Source organism: Pan troglodytes, chromosome 20, assembly GCF_028858775.2.
Source record: "Pan troglodytes isolate AG18354 chromosome 20, NHGRI_mPanTro3-v2.0_pri, whole genome shotgun sequence".
In the NCBI taxonomy this organism is placed as follows: Eukaryota; Metazoa; Chordata; class Mammalia; order Primates; family Hominidae; genus Pan; species Pan troglodytes.
Genome location: NC_072418.2, coordinates 4572182 through 4589494, shown reverse-complemented (window position 1 = coordinate 4589494; position 17313 = coordinate 4572182). Strand labels below are relative to the sequence as shown.

At 59.8% G+C, this 17313-nt stretch overlaps 2 protein-coding genes across 3 annotated transcripts; one reads left to right on the top strand and one right to left on the bottom strand.

Moving 5' to 3' along the window:
- Positions 1–3844: 3844 nt before the first annotated feature.
- On the top strand, positions 3845–11417 carry PEAK3 (PEAK family member 3). Of its 2 annotated transcripts, XM_009434320.4 has the most exons (4): positions 3845–4159; positions 5097–5182; positions 6947–7476; positions 9571–11417. In XM_009434320.4, exons 2-4 carry the CDS (start codon positions 5101–5103, stop codon positions 10378–10380), a joined length of 1422 nt encoding a protein of 473 aa, XP_009432595.2. In that variant the 5' UTR covers positions 3845–4159; positions 5097–5100; the 3' UTR covers positions 10381–11417. The 2 variants fall into 2 exon arrangements, with proteins under 2 accessions (XP_009432595.2, XP_063656522.1); XM_063800452.1 differs by lacking the exons at positions 3845–4159; positions 5097–5182 and having other exon boundaries at positions 6769–7476; positions 9571–10499.
- A 1139-nt stretch (positions 11418–12556) lies between these two features.
- Positions 12557–16518, bottom strand: OAZ1 (ornithine decarboxylase antizyme 1). Its single transcript, NM_001127368.4, is given in 5 exon segments — positions 12557–13069; positions 13221–13306; positions 14084–14256; positions 14507–14652; positions 16294–16518. Coding segments are annotated over 5 exon segments (687 nt in total). The 5' UTR covers positions 16440–16518; the 3' UTR covers positions 12557–12932.
- Positions 16519–17313: the final 795 nt, after the last annotated feature.

Here is a 17313-nt window from a genome sequence, read left to right as displayed (position 1 = left end):
CCCGTGGGGACTGATTTCCCGTTCTCTCCTACAGCAAAGGCAGGTGAAACTATTGTCCTGTAGGCCTCAGAGTCCCCGTCCAGGAGAGCTGCCTCTTCCCTGTGCAATGCTCTGAGTGCCTGACATGAACCAGGTGCAACCTCCAAGGTTTCCATGAACCCTGTCTCATTTATGGGGTGCACTCGGGGGAGGGCAGGGGAGACCCCAGCTGAGAGGCCCTCCCTGCTCAGGCAGCCAAGACCCAGCTAAAGTAACACCCATCTCCTTGGTGGCTGGAAACCTAAGAGGGGACCCCTAAAACCAGGACCAGACCAAGCCATCCTCACGCCCCATGTCTGGGTGGCTTCTGACCAAGCCTGCCTTGACTTCCCCTCCCAGACGGAGCTAGGACAGCACTCGGGGTGCCCCAGCCCATGCCGGCACCCTCGTGGATCTCTCACCCCCATCTTCTGGACAGGGACACGCGTTTGGGGTGTCTCTCTCTCTCCCACATCCCCCGACAAGCCGGCATCTTTTCCAGGTGATTCCTGAGCCCTGCGTATGAACTTCCTCCTGTTTCCCTCCACAAGACAGAGGCACAATTCCCACATGTGAGCTTTTGCTTGTGGAGCCAAGGGAAGCTGGAGGCTCAGGTCTCCGGCTTCCATTGCTGTGTGGCCTGGGGCAAGTCACTGCCCCTCTCTGTGCCTCGGTTTGTTTGTCTGTAATTTGGAAGCTAATAGTCCTGCAATAGGCTGGGCATGGTGGCTCACGTCTGTAATCCCAGCACTTTGGGAGGCCGAGGCGGGTGGATCACCTGTGGTCAGGAGTTCGAGACCAGCCTCGCCAACATGGCGAAACCCCATCTTTACGAAAATACAAAAATTTGCTGGGCGTGGTGGCGGCCACCTGTAATCCCAGCTACTCAGGGGGCTGAGGCAGGAGAATCACTTGAACCGGGGAGGCGGAGGTTACAGTGAGCCGAGATCGCACCACTGAACTCCAGCCTGGCGACAGAGTGAGACCCTGTCTCAAACAAACAAAACACAGGCATTTTTCTCCAAAAGGCCGATGTCATGTAAAATCCATGAGCATACAGCATCCCTGCCCTGCCCCATACTGGGCGATGCTGGGGATCCAGAGAAAATGTGGCCCCAGCTCCCATGGCTCAATAAGGGCTTCTCAAATGAAAGGACAGCTGTAGGATCTGGAGGGGCCTGATCCAGAGGCCACACCACACTACCAACATTTTTTTTTTTTTTTTGAGACAGAGTTTCGCCCAGGCTGGAGTGCAGTGGCACGATCTCGGCTCACTGCAACCTCTGCCTCCCGGGTTCAAGCGATTCTCCTGCCTCAGCCTCCCGAGTAACTGGGATTACAGGCGCAGGCTACCATGCCTGGCTAATTTTGTGTTTTTAGTAGAGACGGGGTTTCACCATCTTGGCTAGGATGGTCTCGATCTCCCGACCTCAGGTGATCTGCTGCCTCAGCCTCCCAAAGTGCTGGGATTACAGGCGTGAGCCACTACGCCCAGCCTTTTTTTTTTTTAAACGGAGTCTTGCTCTGTCACCCAGGCTGGAGTGCAGTGGTGCAATCTCATCTCACTGCAACCTCCGCCTCCCGGGTTCAAGCGATTCTCCTGCCTCAGCCTCCAGAGTAGCTGGGATTACAGGCACCCACCTCCATGCCCGAATAATTTTTTTTTTTTTTTTTTTTTTTGTATTTTTAGTAGAGATGGGGTTTCAGCCTGTTGGCCAGGCTGGTCTCAAACTCCTGACCTCAGGTGATCCACCAGCCTCAGCCTCCCAAAGGGCTGGGATTACAGGCATGAGCCACCACACCTGGCCTATCAATATTTTAAATAAAGACAGGATCTGATCTGCACTTGTTTAACCCTGCTTCTCTTTGCCTTACCCTGCTCCTCCACCCGGGTTCCAATAAAACTTTATTGACAAAAACAGAGGCTCGGCCCATAGTTTGCCGGTTAGGTTTTGTGAAACATTCAGTAAAGTGATGTTTATCTTGATTACTGAGGTGCATGTTTGTCTGTTTTTGCATTGTTTTATTATTTATTATTGATTTATTTTTGTGATAGGGTCTCCCTCTGTTGCCCAGGCTGGAGTTCAGTGTTATGATCATAGCTCCCTGCAGCCTCGATCTCCTGGACTCAAGCAATCCCCCCACCTCAGCCTTCTGAGTAGCTGGGACCACAGGCACACGCCACTGTGCCAGGCTCATGTTTTATTCTTTGTAGAGATGGGGTCTCACTGTGTTGCCCAGGATGGTACCAAACTCCTGGGCTCAAGTGATCCACCCACCTCAGCCTCTCAAAGTGCTGGGATTACAGGCATGTGCCCAGCCTTTGCATCATTTTAAACTCTGTGCCCTGGCCGGGCGCGGTGGCTCACGCCTGTAATCCCAGCATTTTGGGAGGCTGAGGCGGGCAGGTCACCTGAGGTCAGGAGTTCGAGACCAGGCTGGCCAACACGGTGAAACCCCAACTCTACTAAAAATAATAATAATAATACAAAAATTAGCCAGGTGTGGTGGTGCACGCCTGTAGTACCAGCTACTTGGGAGCCTGAGGCAGGAGAATTGCTTGAACCCGGGAGGCGGAGGTTGCAGTCAGCCAAGATTGCGCCACTGCACTGCAGCCTGGACAACAGAGTGAGACTCCATCTCAAAAACAAATAAATAAAATAAAAATTAACCAGGCATGGTGGTGCACACCAGTGGTCCCAGCTACTCAGGAGGCTGAGGTGGGAGAATCACTTGAGCCCAGGAGGCGGAGGCTGCAGTGAGCTATGATCACACCACGGCACTCCAGCCTAGGGGACGGAGCTAGACCCTGCCTCAAAGAAAAAAAAGTGTGGCATGGGACCCACTCAAGGGAAGTTCATAAGAAAAATGTAGTCTCCTTCCCCTCCTGCCCCTTCTCAGGGGATTGGGGGAGGCCAGGGGGACTCATCAGTGGCTCTGTGGACCTCTGCTCCCAGCCTCGAGCTGCTGCGTGACCCTGGATGGAGCCCCTGCTCTTTCTGGGCCCATTTTCCCTAAGGGAAACGGGATCGGGGATCCCACATAAAATACACTCAATCGTTGCAGCAAGAACATCTTTGGGGCCGGGCAGGGTGGCTCACACCTGTGATCCTAGCACTTTGGGAGGCCGAGGAGGGAGGATCGCCCCAGGAGCTCGTGCCAGGCTACAGTGAGCTGGGATTGCACCACTGCGCTCCAGCCTGGGCAACAGTGTGAGACCCTGTCTCCAAAGAAAAAGACAGTTTTGACAGGCACGCAGTTCAGCTGGAATTTCACCCCGCGTCTGCTTTTCCTTGGGTTTTTTCCATTCTCGATTTTTCCATTTATGGTGATTTTATCTAAAACGTCTTTTCTAAATAAATGCATCGAGGCAGTGAGGAAGGGGGAAGGGGGAAAACGAGCCGATTCCATCTTTTCAAAGAAAAATCCAGCAGGCGCGGCTGTTAGCAGGCGGGATGTGGGAGCCACTCTTCTTTCTTCGCCGGAGCACGGAGAGGGTGGGGATTTGCCCGCAGTCACACAGCGAGGCGCGGCAGAGCCGGGAGGGTGCTCGCCCACGCTCCACATTCGGGGGCCCTGGGATGGGGCAGGGGGCCGCTGGGGGCTCCTCAGATGCCGCCGCAGGAGGGGAGGTGGTTCCCGGGGAAGTGAAACCCACGGACCCCACTTGCACCTTCTCCAGGGACAGCCGCCACCGCGTTCTGTGCGCTCCCCTACGGTGGGCCAGCTCTGCCCCTCTCTCCCCATCTCACAGGGCTCCCCACTGCCCCGCACCCCAGCCTGGCCTCTGAGGCTGTGGGGGGCCTTCCACTGCCCCCACCCGGCTGTCAGCCCTGGCGCCATTGACTTTCAGATCCCACCTCCTGGTCTCCGTCCCGGCTGTTCCCTCCGCCCGGGATGCCGTTCCCGGTTACATCCTGTCCTCCGCGGGCGGGCAGGGGAGGGGGCGGCCTCGGCTGCTGGGGAAGTGTTGCAGAAATGTCCCCTCCCCACCCCGGGCTGCGGTCTGACAGTTGGCCGGACGTTTTCCTGTCAGCTGCCGGCGCTAGGTCAGACCCCTCCTGCGAGGCCAGGGGCTGTGGCCATTGGGAGTTTGTCGCCACGGACCCCTCCTCCCCCAGAGGGCACGCCAGTCTTGAAGGTAGGGGGCTCCTGGAGCGGGGAGCTGGACAGAAGCGGCCACTTTTTGAGGTTGGGATCTGGGCGGGGGTGGGTCGAGGCCTGGCTGCGGGCAGCAACCGCACGGCTGAGCCCTCGGGGATGAGGCCTGAGTGTGGATCCCTGGGTCCCTGGACACTGTCTCCCCCGCAACTGACCCCCAAAGGCCTGTCCTCAGGCTGAACACTCTGTCTCCGTCCCAAATGTGCAGGGGGGGTCCTTCCCACTGCCTGGAAAATTGATGGGTGACAGACCTGCCTCATGATTGAGGAAGTGGGCCCAGAGAGGGCAGGAAACCCACTCAGGATCACACAGCAGGGGCCCAGAGAGGGCAGCAAACCCACTCAGGATCACACAGCAGGGCCCCAGAGAGGGCAGCAAACCCACTCAGGATCACACAGCAGGGCCCCAGAGAGGGCAGCAAACCCACTCAGAATCACACAGCAGGGGCCCAGAGAGAGTAGGAAACCCACTCAGGATCACACAGCAGGGGCCCAGAAAGGGCAGGAAACCCACTCGGGATCACACAGCAGGGGCCCAGAGAGGGCAGGAAACCCACTCGGGATCACACAGCAGGGCCCCAGAGAGGGCAGGAAACCCACTCGGGATCACACAGCAGGGGCCCAGAGAGGGCAGGAAACCCACTCGGGATCACACAGCAGGGGCCCAGAGAGGGCAGGAAACCCACTTGGGATCACACAGCAGGGGCCCAGAGAGGACAGGAAACCCACTCGGGATCACACAGCAGGGTCAAAACTGGACAAGGGAGTGGAGTGTGGGTGCCCCTGTTCTCACCAAGGGCCCTGGAGCAGGGGGCCTCGACGGTCTCCCAGGCCCCAGCACTCACGGACCCCTCCCCATGTCGCCCTGTGCGTGCACACGGTCACCCCACACACGCCCCCTGTTTGACCTTTCCCCAGCAACATGAGCAGCCCGGAGCCCCCCACAGAGCCCCGCGCGCCCGACGACCCCACCTGGTCGACTCAGCCCACGTATAGCAACCTTGGTAAGCAGCTCCCCAGGGAGCCCTGGGCTGCGGGGGTGCAGGGAGCGGCAGGGGGGTGCAGGGAGCGGCAGGGGGTGCAGGGAGCGGCAGGGGGGTGCAGGGAGTGGCAGGGGGTGCAGGGAGCGGCAGGAGGTTGCCGGGCACCATGGCCTCTGGGAACAGCAGCAGCTGGTAAAATGAGTGACCTCCGGGAAGGCCCGGAGTGGGCGAGGGCTGAAAAATAACCTGTGGGTTGGTGGGCGGGGCGTGGTGGCTCACACCTGTAATCCCAGCACCTTGGGAGGCTGAGGCAGGTGGATCCCTTGAGGCCAGGAGTTCAAGACCGGCCTGGGCAATATAATGAGACCCGCCCCCGATCTCTACAAAACAAAAAAAATGAGATGGACATGGTGTCAAGAGCCTGCAGTCCCAGCTGCTCGGGAAGCTGAGGTGGGAGGATCCCTTGAGCCTGGGAGGTCAAGGCTGCAGTGAGCCATGAAATAGAAAAAAATATATACCATTAAAAAGAGAGAGAGGCTGGGCACGGTAACTCATGCCTGTAATCCCACCCTTTCATCCCAGCACTTTGGGAGGCCGAGGAGGAGGATCACTTGAGGCCAGGAGTTCAAGACCAGCCTGGCCAACATGGCAAAACCTGTCTCTGCTAAAAATACAAAAATTAGCCAGACATGGTGGTGCATGCCTGTAATTCCAGCTACTTGGGAGGCTGAGGCAGGAGAATCGCTTGAACCTGTGAGGCAGAGGTTGCAGTGAGCCAAGACTGAGCCACTGCACTCCAGCCTGGGCGACAGAGGGAGACTCCATCTCAAAAAAAAAAAAAAAAAAAAAGGCCAGGTGCAATGGTTCAAGTCTGTAATCCCAGCACTTTGGGAGGCCGAGTCAGGCAGATCACCTGAGGTCAGGAGTTTGAAACCAGCCTGGCTAACATGGTGAAACCCCATCTCTACGAAAAATACAAAAATTAGCTGGGCATAGTGGCGGGCACCTGTAGTCCCAGCTACTTGGGAGGCTGAGGTAGGAGAATCGCTTGAACCTAGGAGGCGGAGGTTGCAGTGAGCCGAGATCGTGCCACTGCACTCCAGGCTGGGTAACAGAGCAAGACTTCAAGAAAAAAAAAAAGCAAGACAGACACTTGCGCAAAGCCACGGAGGTAAGTGGGAGTCGCTGAGTGCTGGGTGGCACCACTCTCTGAAACTGATCCATCCTCCTATGAGCCTCAGTTTCCCCTTCTGTAAGCTCTGTCGCCCAGACTGGAGTGCAGTGGAACAATCTCGGCTCACTGCAAGCTCCACTTCTCAAGTTCACACAATTTTCCTGCCTCAGCCTCCCGAGTAGCTGGGACCACAGGCGCCCACCACCAAGCCCAGCTAATTTTTTGTATTTGTAGTAAAGATGGGGTTTCACTGTGTTAGCCAGGATGGTCTCAATCTCCTGATCTCGTGATCCACCCATCTCGGCCTCCCAAAGTGCTAGAATTACAGGCATGAGCCATTGTGCATGGCCGCGTCCGGCAAATTTTTAAAAAATTTTTGCAGAGACAGGGTCTCACTATGTTGCCCAGGTTGGTCTCAAATCCTAGGTTCCAGTGATCCTCCTGCCTCGGCTTCCACCTTCCTAAGTGCTGGGATTACAAGCATGAGCCACCGGCACCCAGCCTCATTACTTCCATGTTAGAGATGGGGAAACCGAGGCTGAGAGGTGGAGTCACGTATCCCGTTCCCACTCCACCTGTCCTCAACCCTCCCCGACTGTCTCTCCCTGCAGGTGAGATCCGTGCCCACCTGCTGCCCTCCAAGGCCTGCCGCCTCCGGACCCCTGGGTCCCTCTCCACCAACCCACAGCCTCTGCCCCCACCCCTGCCCAAGAAGATCCTAACCCGGACCCAGTCACTGCCCACCCGCAGGACCCTCCATCCCAGCTCCATCCAAGTACAGCCGCCTCGGAGACCCTTTCTGGGGTCCCACAGTGTGGACAAGAGCCAGGCTGCAGTGGGACCAGCCTGTCTCCCTGCAGAGCTGACCTTTGGCCTGGCTGACGCCCCGCTGGGCCTCTCCCTCCGCGATCTGCACAGCCCGGAGGCTGTGCACACTGCACTGGCTGCGCGGCAGCTGCAGGGCCTCCGTACCATCTATGCCCGGCTCCGTGCCCGGCTCATGGGGGGCCACCCCGGGCCCTGCCACCCCGGCCACAGCTTCCGCCTCCTAGACAGCTCACCCTGTGCAGAGAGCGGGGACGCCCTGTACTACCGCGTGGTGCGCGCGCACGAGGACGCCTGGCACATCCTGGTCGCCAAGGTGAGCCCCACGGCCCCACCCTCTCTGAGGTGTCCCCAGTGCCCCATCTTAGGCATAACCCAGGGCTTGTTTCGCTTGGCCTTTCTGTGAGTCAGTTCTCACACTGCTGTAAAGAAATACTGGAGCCAGGCGCGGTGGCTCACGCCTGTCATCCCAGCACTTTGGGAGGCCAAGGCGGGTGGATCAGCTGAGGTCAGGAGTTCAAGACCAGTCTGGCCAACATGGTGAAACCCAGCCTCTACTAAAAATACAAAAATTAGTTAGGTGTGGTGGCGGGCGCCTGTAAACCCAGCTACTTGGGAGACTGAGGCAGGAGAATTGCTTGAACCCGGGAGGCAGAGGTTGCAATAAGCCAAGATTGGGCCATTGCACTCCAGCCTGGGCAACAGAGTGAGACTCCGTCTCAAAAAAAAAAAAAAGAAAAAGGCCGGGCACAGTGGCTCACACCTGTAATCCCAGCACTTTGGGAGGCCGAGGCGGGCAGATCACGAGGTCAGGAGATACGGACCATCCTGGCTAAGACGGTGAAACCCTGTTTCTACTAAAAAGACAAAAAATTAGCCGGGCGTGGTGGTGGGCGCCTGTAGTCCCAGCTATTCGGGAGGCTGAAGCAGGAGAATGGCATGAACCCAGGGGGCAGAGCTTGCGGTGAGCCGAGAACGCACCACTGCACTCCAGCCTGGGCGACAGAGCGAGACTCCGTCTAAAAAAAAAAAAAAAGGCTGGGCAGCACAGTGGCTGATGCCTGTAATCTCAGCACTTTGGAAGGCCAAGGCGGGCAGATCATGAGGTCAGGAGTTCGAGACCAGTCTGGCCAACATAGTGAAACCCCCATCTCTACTAAAAATACAAAAATTAGCCAGGCGCGGTGGTGCGCACCTGTAGTCCCAGCTACTTGGAGGCTGAGGCAGGAGAATCACTTGAACCTGGGAGGCGGAGGTTGCAGTGAGCTGAGATTCGAAAATTGGGCTATTGCACTCCAGCCTGGGCGACAGAGTGAGACTCTGTCTCAAAAAAAAAAAAAGAAAAGAAAAAAGAAAAGAAAAGAAAAAGGAATACTGGAGACTGGGTAATTTATAGAGAAAAGGGCCTTAATTGGCTCATGGTTCTGGTGGCTTCTGCTTCTGGGGAGGCCTCAGGAAGCTTCCAATCATAGTGGAAGGCGAGGCGGGAGCAGGCATCTCACACGGTGGGAGCAGGAGGAAGGGAGGGAGGAGGTGCCACTCACCTTTACACAGCCAGATCTCACGAGAACTCACTCGTTATCCCAACGACAGTGCCAAGGGAGATGGTGCTGAGCCATTCATGATAAACCACCCCCAAGATCCAAGTCGCCTCCCACCAGACCCCACCTCCAACACTGGGGAATGAGATTTGGTGGGGACACAGATCCAGACCATATTAGACTTGTTTATTTTGCAACTAACACGTGAATCAACGCAGTTAACCCAGGAAACCATGTTTCTAAAGTATGGGGCCATGGGTGTGGCCTTGGAGCTCTTGTCAAAACCCCTCCCACACCTCTCTGGCCGGGGATCTGCTTTTGTGTTTTTTGTTTTGTTTTTTGTTTTTGAGACAGAGTCTCACTCTGTTGCCCAGGCTGGAGTGCAGTGGCGCGTTCTCGGCTCACTGCAACCTCCACCTCCCGGGCTCAAGGGATTCTCTCACCTCAGCCTCCGAAGTAGCTGGGATGACAGGCGCGCCACCACGCCCAGCTAGTTTTGCATTTTTTAGTAGAGACGAGCTTTCCCTGCGTTGGCCAGGCTGGTCTCGAACTCCTGACCTCAGCGATCCCCCTGCCTCCCAAAGTGCTGGGAAGGCGTGAGCCACCGCGCCCGGCCCAGGAATCTGCTTTCGAACTCATTGCCCAGGGACGTCTTCTTCCCTGGCTTAACTTTCCTGAAAGTCCTTACTGGTGACTAACTTCCAAATTAACACTGACCTCCTGCTGCTGGAGGGATGCAGGCAGCCCCTAGCCGTAGTGGGGGCAGTTTGGGGGTGTGCGGGGGAGGCTTCGGGGCAGGTAGCACTGGGGCAGGCGGTGCTTGTGGGGGGCCCAGTGATCCAGGCCCCGACACCCCCTCTGCCTTGCAGGTGCCCAAGCCCGGGGCGGACGTGCCCCACCCGTGGGGCCTGGAGCTGCAGGCCTCCCTGTCTCCACACTTCAATCTGCAGGGGCTGTGTGGCCTGGTGCCTGAAGGCACACTGCCCGGGGCGCCCTGGAGAGGCGCAGTGGCGCTGGCAGCCGAGGTTCCAGAGCGCACGGTGGCGCAGTGGCTGGCGGAGGCCTGCACGCAGCCGCCGGAGGAGTTCGTGTGGGCTGTGGCCCTGCTGCTGCTGCAGCTGAGCGCGGCCCTGAAGTTCCTGGAGGCGTGGGGCGCGGCCCTAGTCGAGTTGCGGCCGGAGAACTTGCTGCTGGTGGCACCTCGGGGCTGTGCGACGACGGGGCCCCCACGCCTGCTCCTCACTGACTTTGGCCGCGTCTGTCTGCAGCCCCCTGGACCCCCGGGCTCCCCGGGCCCCCACGCGCCGCAGCTGGGCAGCCTCCTCCGAGCGCTGCTCAGCCTTGCTGCGCCCTCCACCACGCCTTTGGCCGCGGGCCTGGAGCTCCTGGCAGCACAGCTGACCCGCTTGCGGCCCTCGGCGTCCCGGACGCGGGGCGCGCTGCAGGCGCTGCTCTGGGGGCCCGGGCCTGAGCTGCGCGGCCGCGGAGCACCGCTTGGTCCCTGGCTCCGAGCGCTCGGGCCCTGGCTGCGGGTGCGCCGCGGGCTGCTGGTCCTGCGCCTAGCAGAGCGGGCCGCAGGTGGGGAAGCTCCCAGCCTCGAGGACTGGCTGTGTTGCGAATACCTGGCCGAGGCCACCGAGTCGTCGATGGGCCAGGCCCTGGCGCTGCTGTGGGACTGACCCCAACCCAGGGCGAACACACCTGGTCCAGGCCTGCTCAGGAGGCAGGGCTGGGGCTGAGGTCAGCGTCTCCATGAGAGCCAAGACACCCTCTTCCTGCAGTCCAGGAGCGCAGCAGAGAGAGCAATGCCCCCCTCCAGAGCCTCCCCTCCCGTGCTGGGGATGTGGGTCAAGGGCTTCCCAGGAATGCAGCTGCCCCTCCAGGGCTGGGGGCTGGCCAGCGCCTCCTGTGTTGGGCAGCAGCTCTCTGAAGCCAGGGCCCCCACGCCACTTCCAGGTGTGGACAACCCCGCTGATCAATGTCTCTCTGTGTTCTGCCTTCCCCAGCAGCCAGGGCGCTCTTCCGCGTGGGTTCTGTCATTGTTTCCATGAGAGGCCAATGCCGGGACCAGAGGCATTCCTGGCTCTGGAGCACCCCCTTGCGCTGAAGATGGCCAGTGATTTTGGGCATGCGAATGCCCCCGTCCCTGGTGGAGAATTGCTTGGTGGTGTCACGGGAAGGGAAGGCTCCCTGGGACCTTAGACACCCAGCTCATCTCAGCGGGGTCTGGACTCACCTTCCCTACAACAGTCCCCGCTGTTCCCTGCCACCTCCCCCCAATCCCTCTGCGCCCACCCTGCCTCCCTCCCTGTTCCTCCGTGACACACTAACTTCTTTCGCGCCCCCAAGCGTTTGTGTAGGCTGTTCCCTCTGCCATACTGTTCCAGTTCCACTTTCTTTCTTTTTTTTTTTTTTGAGACGATCTCGGCTCACTGCAAGCTCCGCCTCCCGGGTTCACGCCATTCTCCTGCCTCAGCCTCCCGAGTAGCTGGGACTACAGGCGCCCGCCACCACGCCCAGCTAATTTTTTGTATTTTTAGTAGAGACGGGGTTTCACCGTGTTAGCCAGGATGGTCTAGAACTCCTGACCTCGTGATCCGTCCGCCTCGGCCTCCCAAAGTGCTGGGATTACAGGCGTGAGCCACCGCGCCCGGCTACAGTTTCACTTTCTCTAAACAAATAAAGGTGCCCACTCTGGGCCATCGCTAGCTCCTTACCCTGCGTTCTCCGCCCACTCTCAGGAGCATTTATTCCTCTGTTACTGTCCGCAAGGCTGCGAGTTCCCTGGGGGCAAAGGCCAGGCTTGGCACACAGTAGGTGCTCACTTAATACCACAGGATGATGTAATAAACAGGCACAGAGGAGACTCACTGGAGGGGGATGGAGTCTTCCTTTATGTCTCTGACACACTGCACTGCCCTTGCTTGTGGCTTCCTTCCTGGAGACTCAGAGTTGCCCCTCCATTCCATTCCCCATGGCAGTCCTGGGAGGATCTTCCCAACCCCAGATATGAGGTCCCTCTCCAGCTCAAACACCTCCCATGGCTCCCCAGTGCCTCAGAATACATACAGGGCTCTTCCAAAGTCTCCTCAGAGTCTCCAACCCCATGTCGTTCATCCCTGGAGGTTACTTTCCAGCCTCCACGCCTTTGCCCAAGTTGTTTTTTACACCAGAAAACAGCCCCCTCTACTCTGCTTCATACTCCTATTCATCCTGCATGGCCTCAGCTCTAATGCCCCTTCTCTGCATTTGCGCTGCCCAAATGAGCTGGGGGTATCTGTGTCCAGGTTTGTCCTCCCGGCCGACCCCACCACCGCTCAGACGGCTGAATATCCCCCCGGCCCGCTCGCCAAGTCTACAATCTTTTCGAGTTCCTCCTTTCCTCCTCTTTCCAGCCGGTTTCCCGGCCAGGCCTGGCCCTGACTTTCCGGGTGGTGCTCCCGGATGCGGCCAGCAGGTGGCGCTGCGGCCGGGCAGACGGCGGGGTTGCAGACCCGGAAGCGCTCCAGGCCACGACCCCGCCGGAAGTGCTACTGCCCCGAACGGCGCTGCAGGTCCCTAAGGGCCGCCAGTAACACGGCGAACTCAAAGGAGTTGGGAGCACAGACATCCCCATGCGCAGGCCCAGGCTGGGGCGGAAGGGGACGCGAGGCAGGAAGGGACTTCAAGCGAGCAGTGGCAAGGCTGGCGCCAAGCTGAGGGCCCGGCCTCCCAGCCCAGGGGGTCTCCTCCGTGGGAGGGGTCCCGCAGCTGCCTGGGTGCCAAATCCCCCGCGACCCCTCCACCCAGGGCCCTCTGTGGTCCCAGGCACTCCTCCCACCAGTCCCCAGCGTCACCACCACAGAGCCACGTGCATCGGGTGTAATCACTTTATTGGCTTTTGGAGAGCAATGGAGGGAATACCTCATCTTTCCAAGTTAAAAGACTAAGACTGTTTCCAAAAGACTCCAAATAAGAAACTTCTCCTCAAAGTACAAGGATAATCTGAATCATCTTAAACCAGCAATAAAAAAGTAAAATATAAATTTTTATTTAGAATTAAAGCAAATACTTCAGTATCACAAACACAATATTAAACTTCAAGAAATACACCGCTAATTCGGAGTGAGCGTTTATTTGCACGATTACAACATGCGGACAAACCCAGGCGAGATGAGCGAGTCTACGGTTCCTACCCACCCGGCTGACAAGGGGTGTCCCCAGGGGCCGGATGCCCAGCCCCGAGGCGGCCCTACTCCTCCTCCTCTCCCGAAGACTCTCTCTCGAACGTGTAGGCCATGAAGCAAGCGTCGGGTCTCTTGGGGACAAGGGGATGCCCCGGTCTCACAATCTCAAAGCCCAAAAAGCTGAAGGTTCGGAGCAAGGCGGCTGCGGGGGAGAAGCCGTCAGAACCCCTGCCGACCAGAACCCCCCGCCCGCACCCCCCACCCCCGCAGGGAGACCGTGCCTGCGGGCTGAGAATGAAGGGGCGGGGCAGGCACCCCCACGCACCCTACTGCAGGCGATACGGGTCACCTACCTCTGTCCTCGCGGTTCTTGTGGAAGCAAATGAAGACATGGTCGGCTCGCAGCTGCTCCTCAGCGAACTCCAGGAGAACTGCAAAGCTGCAGCGAGTGTCAGCGTCTCGGCTGGCCCGACCCACCTGCCTACCTCCTGGGCCTTAGCAGCTACCCTGAGGCCCGCTCTACTCCAGGGTCCCCCTGGGGCCCAGATCGTCCTCTGGGTGGGGCCGTCCTGACACCACAGTGTTGAGCAGCACCGCTGCACCCACCCACGTGCATGCCCCATGACAGAAAAGCTCTCAGACACTGCCTGGCATCCCTTGGAGGGTGGAATCCCAGGGTACGAATTTGGAGTGCACTTTTTAAAAAGGGACCCCAGGCCGGGAGTGGTAGCTCAGGCCTGTAATCCCAGCACTTTGGGAGGCCGAGGTGGGCGGATCACGAGGTCAGGAGTTCAAGACCAGCCTGGCCAACATGGCGAAACCTCGTCTCTACTAAGAACACAAAAATTAGCTGGGCATCGGTGGCGGGCGCCTCTAAGCCCAGCTACTCGGGAGGCTGAGGCAGGAGAATCGCTTGAACCCGGAAGGCAGAGGTTGCAGTGAGCCAAGATCATGCCACTGCACTCCAGCCTAGGCAACAAAAGCAAGACTCCATCTCAAAAAAAAAAAAAGGACCCTGTCCCCACCAACAAAGCGATGGTGGCCCCCATATGTGCTGCCTGAAGGCAGTGCCCTCCCTCATCTGTCCCTGCACCCCTTGGGCAGCAACCCCCACCTGGTCCCTGCTCCCCTGGGTGAGCACTCCCCGCCTGTCCTTGCCCCTCACCTGGTCCCTGCTCCCCTGGGTGAGCACTCCCTGCCTGTCCTTGCCCCTCACCTGTCCTTGCTCCCCTCGGGCAGCGCGCCGCCCGGGATCTCGATGTAGAGGCTGCCGCCACTCAGCACTGTTCGCCAGTTAATGCGTTTGGCGTCTGTGAGCCTGGACTGGACGTTGAGAATCCTCGTCTTGTCGTTGGACGTTAGTTCCTCTGTTACATTCAGCCGATCATCCTGTCCAGGGGGTGCAGCCCAATTCAGAACCCTGACTCACCCCACAGGACTCCAAGAACCCGGCAGCGCTAAAGCTTGGGCCTAGGCCGTGTTGAGCTCAGGCAAGGCCTGGGCTGCAGGAGACTGTGCGCCGACTCTGATGAAACTCAGGGTTCCCACGATTAAATTCAATCACAGGTACGGGCAGCAAGGTGCACAACAAGTACCTGTGGCCCCAGAGCAGCCCCAGCAGGCCCGGCCCCATACTCACGGAGTAGAATAAGTTAGCTGAAAGATTGTGATCCCTCTGACTATTCCCTCGCCCACCTGGGATCTTCAGGGGTGGGTGAGGGGCATCAGGAGCACCACCGAGGCCCCGGACCCGGGTTACTACAGCAGTGGAGGGAGACCCTGGAACTGAAAATGATGCAGGTCACGAGGCAGCGCCAGGCTCCGGGCGGAGACCCCTCCAGGGCGCCCGGGAGGCCTTCAGCACACCCCCACCCCTGCCTCGGCCAGAAGACCCCGCCCCGCCCAGGCAGGGGCCCACCCGGTCCCACACCCCCGAGGCTTCCCGAAGGCAGCTCCAACTCCTGCCCCAAGCACCTACAAGGGCAGCGGTCACTGAGCCCCGACTCCTCGGGCGGCGCCGCCCAGGACAGCCCAACCCTCCCAGGGCTGGGGGTCCCTTCCCCTCACGCAGCCCCGCCGGGGCAGAGCCTCACCCCCCGGCCACCACGACAGCCAGCACTTCCCCTTTTCAGTTCTGCCGCGGCTTCCCCTTTCCACCCTGCACTACGGCCAAAATCTGGAACTCTTGCTTGTCCCCGCGAGGACCGGGCGGGCCTAGCCTGACCTCATGGAGGACGCGCCCCGCTCCGGCTCCCGGCCGCCCGCCCCCCCGCCCCCGCTCCAGGCCCGGGCCCTCCCGGTTGCGTCATCCAGGCAGACGCGGCCTCGCGCCCCGGGGGAGATTTTCACAATCGAGCAGCCGGCAGCGCCAGCAGCCATTTGCTGCGCAAGGTAAATAGGCCCCAAAGTTGCCTCCATTTTGCACGGCCCCCAAACCGCGGCACCGCCAGCACCGCGGCCCAACCTCCCGATCCGGGGCTGAGCGACGCCCACCTCGGGGGACGCAGTCGGGAAAGCTCGACCGAGACCCCGTGGGCTCCCCCACAACCGCAGCTGGCACCCGCGCCCCCGGAAGCGGGACGCGTCTTCCCGGGAAGCGGCGGGGGTCTTCCCAGGGCGCTGCCGGGCTGTCGGAATGCGCGACCCCCAGCTCCCCGGCGGCCCCCGCGGAGAAGCCCTGGGTGCCGTCTACGTGCGCGGCCTCGCCCCGCGCGTCCCGAGCCATCCAGACCGACTCGCTCTGGGGCGAAAAACGGGGCCCACGAGGTCCGTCGCGTGCAGGGGCCACATCGAGGCAAGACGGACCCGCGGGAGCTCGTCCGCCGCAAAGCGCTCCCCGCTCCCGCAGCGCACGCTCGACGGCCGGGACCGAAAAGTGCAGATTCACCAGCCCCGCGGGCCCTGCCTGTCCTCGGACCAGCCCCCCAAGGCCGACCCCGCCCCCAACCAGATTGCCCCATCCTGCGCCTCCCAAATCCGACCCGACCGCACACCCTTCCTCCAAACCGAATTCCCAGTCTGCGCCCCGCAAATCCAATCATCGACCAGAAGCCTCTCCCCTCCTCCGAAGCCGAGTCCCATCCCGCGAACCCCGCAAAAGACACACGCCTCCCCCGACTCCCCGTCCTGCGCCCAAATCCGACCTCCGACCCATGCCCCTCCCCCAAATCAGGCGCCCCGAACGGTGCCCCCCAAATCCAACTCCGCACCCTTGCCCCCCAAACCCGACTCCCCCGAGAGCACTGCTAAGGCCGGGGGGGGACCTCCAGGCCCGCCCTGCCCCTACCTCGTCCCCGGCGCGATTCTGGCCTTGACAAAGGGGCGGATCTCGCGCGCCGGGGACCTATCTGGCGCCCCGAGGACGGCCCCCCGCAGGCCTGCGCGGCCGGCGCTTCTGGAAGCTTCGGACGGGGGCGGGGCACTTACCTCTCACTGCTGCTGCCGCCGCGGCTGTGCAGGCTTAGGAGCGGCATGGTGCGGCTGGCGTGGATGGTGGCGCTGGGTTTATCCCCTTCCTTCTCTCTGGCGAAGCAGTGGCTATTGAGGATCCGCTGCAGGGAGGATTTCACCATCCGGCCGCTGGGGTCCGAAACCAGGAAAACCTCCGCTGCGTCTCTCCGCGCCGCCGCCGCTGCTCGCCGTTCGCAAAATGGCGCCTCTGCCGCCGCCCGCCTTTATAGATGCTGCGCCCAGGCCACGCCCCCCGCGCCGCCGGGAACGCGACCGCACGAGGGGCAGAGCCGCGGGGCCGCCGGGAAAAAAAGTCGCGCCCGCCCCTCCCAGCGCCTGATTGGTGGAAGGGAAAGGGAAAGGAAGAGGCTCTCTGGAGATTGGTTGGTGAGCCTCGGGCCACGCCCCCTCCTGCGCGCGTCCTTCTGGGGGCGGGGCTGCCGTGGCGCCGGGTACGCGCTGCGCGCGCCCCGAGCCGTCCCCGCCCCCACAATCGTGCCTTGGGGCGGGGGCGGCTCGCTGGGGTCGATTTTCGGGGGTCTTCGAGTGCCCGTTTGTCTGTCGTGGTCCACGTCGCCCTCCCTAGGGTCCCTTCACGCCCCGGGACCCCTCCCCTGGGTAGGCCCCCGGGTGCTTGGGGGGGTGTCCAACCGCGCCCATACTCCCATAGGACAGAATTATTTCCAGTAACACCTGGTAATCATTGATGATATTACTGGTTTTATTTTTTTTATTTGGTCTTGCAGTTCTTAAAATGCTTCCAGTGTTTAAAAAAAAAGAACTTCCAATGTTAAAGATATTCAAATTTAGTAAAATATTTCGTGTACAATTTGGACTTAAGCAAAAATTTTACTCCTTGCAGATAAATTCAGATTTTTCCTGTGGAAACTGAAACTTACCCTAAGGAAAAACAGTACTCCTGGCAGTTAAAATTCAGAAACACATCTCATGTATGAACTAAAATGTGGATCTCCCAAGGAAAAAACGATTTCTTTG

What these genes read in the sequence shown, in the direction of transcription:
- PEAK3 (XM_063800452.1), top strand. Translation starts at nt 6,850, where the DNA reads ATGTTAGAGATGGGGAAACCGAGGCTGAGAGGTGGAGTCACGTATCCC. An exon ending in GGCACATCCTGGTCGCCAAG is followed by an intron (nt 7,477 to 9,570) that starts GTGAGCCCCACG and finishes TCTGCCTTGCAG; the next exon opens with GTGCCCAAGCCCGGGGCGGA.